The sequence below is a fragment of the Phalaenopsis equestris genome, unplaced genomic scaffold (assembly GCF_001263595.1).
Source record: "Phalaenopsis equestris unplaced genomic scaffold, ASM126359v1 Scaffold000313, whole genome shotgun sequence".
NCBI classification, from domain to species: Eukaryota; Viridiplantae; Streptophyta; class Magnoliopsida; order Asparagales; family Orchidaceae; genus Phalaenopsis; species Phalaenopsis equestris.
The window spans coordinates 251456-255930 of NW_018164755.1; the positions used below are offsets into that span (position 1 = coordinate 251456).

At 36.9% G+C, this 4475-nt stretch overlaps 1 protein-coding gene across 1 annotated transcript; it reads right to left on the reverse strand.

Annotated features, from left to right (window-relative positions):
• Window positions 1-501: 501 nt before the first annotated feature.
• LOC110025611 (early nodulin-93-like) lies at window positions 502-1350 on the reverse strand. The gene is made up of 4 exons (XM_020726189.1): window positions 1235-1350; window positions 1067-1128; window positions 917-992; window positions 502-819 (listed from the first exon to the last, which is right to left on the reverse strand). The coding sequence occupies exons 1-4, from the start codon at window positions 1281-1283 to the stop codon at window positions 722-724; spliced, it is 285 nt and encodes a 94-aa protein (XP_020581848.1). The 5' UTR covers window positions 1284-1350; the 3' UTR covers window positions 502-721.
• Window positions 1351-4475: the final 3125 nt, after the last annotated feature.

Sequence of the window (4475 nt, forward strand, 5' to 3'; positions counted from 1 at the left end):
TATATATATATATATATATATATAATGAACTTTAAAATTGTATTATAACATCCTTATATTCGATTCTGTCAAGTTTTTAACGTTTTGATGGATTGTTTTTATTTCAATTTAATATCAGCAACGACTCAGCTACTCCCTTCTAATTTTGATTTAAATTTTATCAAAATGTGTTTTTTTTTACTATTTAGAAAAGGCCACGTCGAAATCAAAACGAAGGGCCAAAACCATTTCTGAGTTTTTCATATGTAAGCCCTTCATGACATGAAGCAACCTGATGCCAAGGTAATCATAACCATGTCCGCCATGATCAACAAGCAATTAGCATTTAGCAAGCCCATCCAGATCGGTGATCTTATTTCCCATCCATTTTTCCTAAGCCCGCCAACTACTCGGCTACTTTGAAGAAGCACTGGATTTCTTCAAATTTAATCTGAGGTCTAATGCCCAAATATCTTGATTGCATGACAAGTGATCATAATATTTCCATGCTTTTCAGCCCCATAAGATTTCATGCTTGCATTGGACAGGAAAATATGCTCAAAGCTTTCCAATCTGACATCTTTTTTCTGAAATTACGACAGAAGCGCATACATATTGGATTTATGTGAATTATAAAGCTCATAATCCTTGATAGTAATTGAGCCTATTAAACAACCGTACCAAGTACAAATACGACAAACATAGATCTAGATAGATAACTAAGATTTGACTACATTTCACTTCATATTGCTTCTGGTTTCTTTGCGTTCTTGAACGAGTTATTTCTTGCCGATGCCAGAACAGTCTTGTCAGCAACTATGAAGTATGTAGCACCAGCAACTGCAGTAATTTCCATGAGCTGTTAATATGAATAAAGGAAAAAATAGCAACATGACATGGTTGAGACAAACACACTAAATGCTAAAGAGTATATAACCTGATGAGATTATGAGGGCTTGAGCTGTGTGATTGAGGTATGTTCTTGCCCACGGAAGCATCCTAGCACTGGCTAACTGAAAGATGTTATGTTATTTATATTAAACTATGCGGTGAAACAGTAGTCTTGCCATTAAAATGTTTTACTCACTGTGGGTATAGCCGTTGCGACGGTTGCGACCACAGCAGCCTTTGCTCCTGCAATGACCCCATCTGACATTCCCATAGCAAACCAAATAAATTCCGTTAATGCAAATTTATAGTTTTGCTCCTTATGAGCTACACTATACAAAATTTCAAATTGAAAGGCTAAAGATACCGTGAGCGCAGCGCTTTGCCATGGTGAGCTTGCGATCAATGGAAGCCATGATTAGCACTGTTGAAGTATAATAAGTGGGAGATGCAAGAACTATGAGTGTAGTGCAGGTGGTGGATGGGATGGTTGGGAATTTATAAGGGGGAGTTGGGAAATGGAAAGGAAGCAGCTAGTGGTTTTTGGCTGAAGCCTGAGGTATGTTTGCAGTTGCTTGTTTTTATTGGAGTACCTTTTTTTTTGGGTTGGTGGGAACTGGCAGAACTAGTATTTTATTCTATTGAGTTGAGATTTGAAGCCTGAGGTATGTTTGCAGTTGCTTGTTTTTATGGGAGTACCTTTTTTTTTCTTGGGTTGGTGGGAACTGGTAGAACTAGTATTTTATTCTATTGACTTGAGATTCCCATGGATTGAAAGCAGCTAAGAAACCAGCAGCAAATAGTGCCTTTAACGTTCGCCATATGTTTCATGAATTGTGGTATTCTGGTTGAACGTTGGGTCGATTTTTTAACATTATTTGGTGAAGAAATAGTATCCACTATGTCTGAATTTTTTTTCCTAGGATATTTATTTTTCTTAACTGACCAGGCTTCAAAATCATATGATTTATGAAGGTGTTCTTAAGAATTTTTTCTTCTAGGATATATATTTTTCTAATGATGGTTATATAAGAGATAGTTATAATTAACTACAACTTATGTTATGAAGTTTATTTTTGTATGCCGCACAGTACACCCAGTTAAAGAAATATCTTTGCATTTTGTTTTCTTGGAGAAATACATCTAGAAGTTTATTTTGAAAGATGCTATCTTCCATATATTTGTGAAGTACTTATTGAAGTCCATTGCGAGAAACATTTGTTCGATGTGGTTTGAATTTAAACTTTGGTTTGAATTTTATTTGTTTGAAATTAGATTGAAACTTGCTCGAACTTAGTTTGAATTTTTTTTTTTAACTAAGGTTAGAATATGAGTCGAACGTGATTTGATTTGAAACAAGTGTGAACCTTCAGATTTGTGATCCTTTTTCCACTAAAGGCTGCGTAGATTAGTGTGATCCACATCATGCCAAATAACTTTTTTTTTTATTGAGAGGTGAAGCCTAACGAAAGCAAGTTGGAGCAGCAGAAAGGGAATGATAATCTTACCATTCAGCCGAGTGAACCGAGAGAAGCATAGAAAATTAACGAAATATTATTTTTGAAATAAAAGAAAGAGTTACAACTAACGGAGCGAGGATTCCCTCTGTTTTCACCACTCGCATGAAGCTACAAGGTACACCAATATATAGACATAATAGATTGTTCTAGAGATAGTTAGTTAAAGGGTAGAAAGGTAAAAATGCTTAGTTGGTAGTGGAGACCTCCCTGGTATCATTATTATCCCCCCTCAAGCTAATGCGCCTTTAATGCATCAGCTTGTCATGAAGAAGATTAAAGCGAGGGGTAGGTAGAGACTTAGTGAATATATCTGTCGATCGCTCAATAGTAGATATATGACATACGACAAGTTCATTTGACTGAATTTTCTACCGAATAAATGGTAGCCAATTTGCATATGCTTCGTCCTGGCGTGGAAGACTGGATTGTGAGCAATCTCAATGATTGAAGTGTTGTCACAGTAGATAGGTAGGATATGAAATCAGAACTTGGAACTCTTGGAATAGTCGACAGATTCATATGACATCTATGGCTGATGTGGAGAGAGCTCGATATCATACTTTGGTGGATAAGCGAGGGATAGTGGATTATTACTTGACTTTCCAGGATATGAGATTGGGTTCTAAAAAGATACAATGCTCGATGATAGATCAATGATCAGTTGGATCACTGACCCAACTTGAATCGAAGTAATTGTAGAGTGTGAGAGCAACCGGTTGAATAGAAAGCTTGAGATCTATTGTTCCTTAGATCTAGTGAAGAAGTCGTTTAAGTTGTTGGAAATGCGTGCATAGGGGTTGTTGATTATGTTGAGATAGTGTATTTATCGCAAAAAAATATGTCTGGCCTTGTTATGTTAAAATATTGTAGAGCTCCAACCATGTGGCAGTAGAGAGATGGGTTTACAAATCCATTTTGAAGGTCTGTAGAGGTAGTTTTGTGAGAGTTCATAAGATTAGCTAATGGCTTAGAAATGACCATGCTAGCTTTGGTAAGAATGGTGGATGCATAGTGGGCTTGAGTGAGGGATGAGCCGGCGGATGTGTGAATGATTTTGATGCTAAGAAATGTAGAGGGTGACCCCATAATTTTCATTGAGAAGTGAATTTTGAGACTAGCCAGCAGATTTTGAATATGTGTACAGTTGTTACTGGTGATCAAGATGTCATTGATGTATAGTAGTAAGTATGTATGTGTGGATTTATGATTGTAAATGAATAAAGATGGGTTGACTTGGCTTTTATGGAAGCCTAGATGAAGTAGATGGTTAGTGAATTTGGTGAACCATTGACGTGTGGATTGTTTTAGACCATAGATGGACTTTTTAAACTTAAAAAGCTATTTATGGTCATGTATCTCCTCCAAATGGCTTGGTGAACCATTGGGTGCTTCTCGGATCATGTGACTCTTCAATCACTTCTTTCACGAGAGCACCTTATCTCATGACAACGTTGGCTTCATAGCCATTTGACTTCAATTTCTCTCAAACCATATGACATCTTGGTCTATTCTTTCATGATATTATCTCACCTCACGATGTTTCTAGCTTCATAGCTGTTGGCTTAATAGTCATTCAATGACTCTCGAACCATGTGACACCTTAGTCCATTCTTTCATGAGAGCATCTCGCCTCACGACATTTCTAGCATCATAGCTATTGGCTTCATAGCCATTGAATATTGATGCTTTTCGAACCAAATGCTTTCTTAATTTGGTTCTTTTGAGAGCATAATAGATGACTCATATTACATGAGATAAAAAAGTCCTCTTACTTTGTGTACCAAAAAGATTGAATGCAAGTCCCTCAACAACTCACCTCTTTATAGCAGGTATTTGAGGTTTTATGCCTTGACCACCTTTGGGTCATGCTTTGTAGCTACTGAATCCACCTTTTCAGGTTGTATGTAAGTTCTGGGCGCATTCTTTCCTACATTTGTTGGATATAAGCTCCAAGCGCATTACTTCCTACCTTCCAGCTTGGATGTAAGTCTTGTGTGCATTCCTTCCCGGTTCATTCCTATCTCATTCCTGATTGCCCTCTAGGATGAATATAAGTCTCACAACTTTTCTTCTTACTATTTGTAGTCT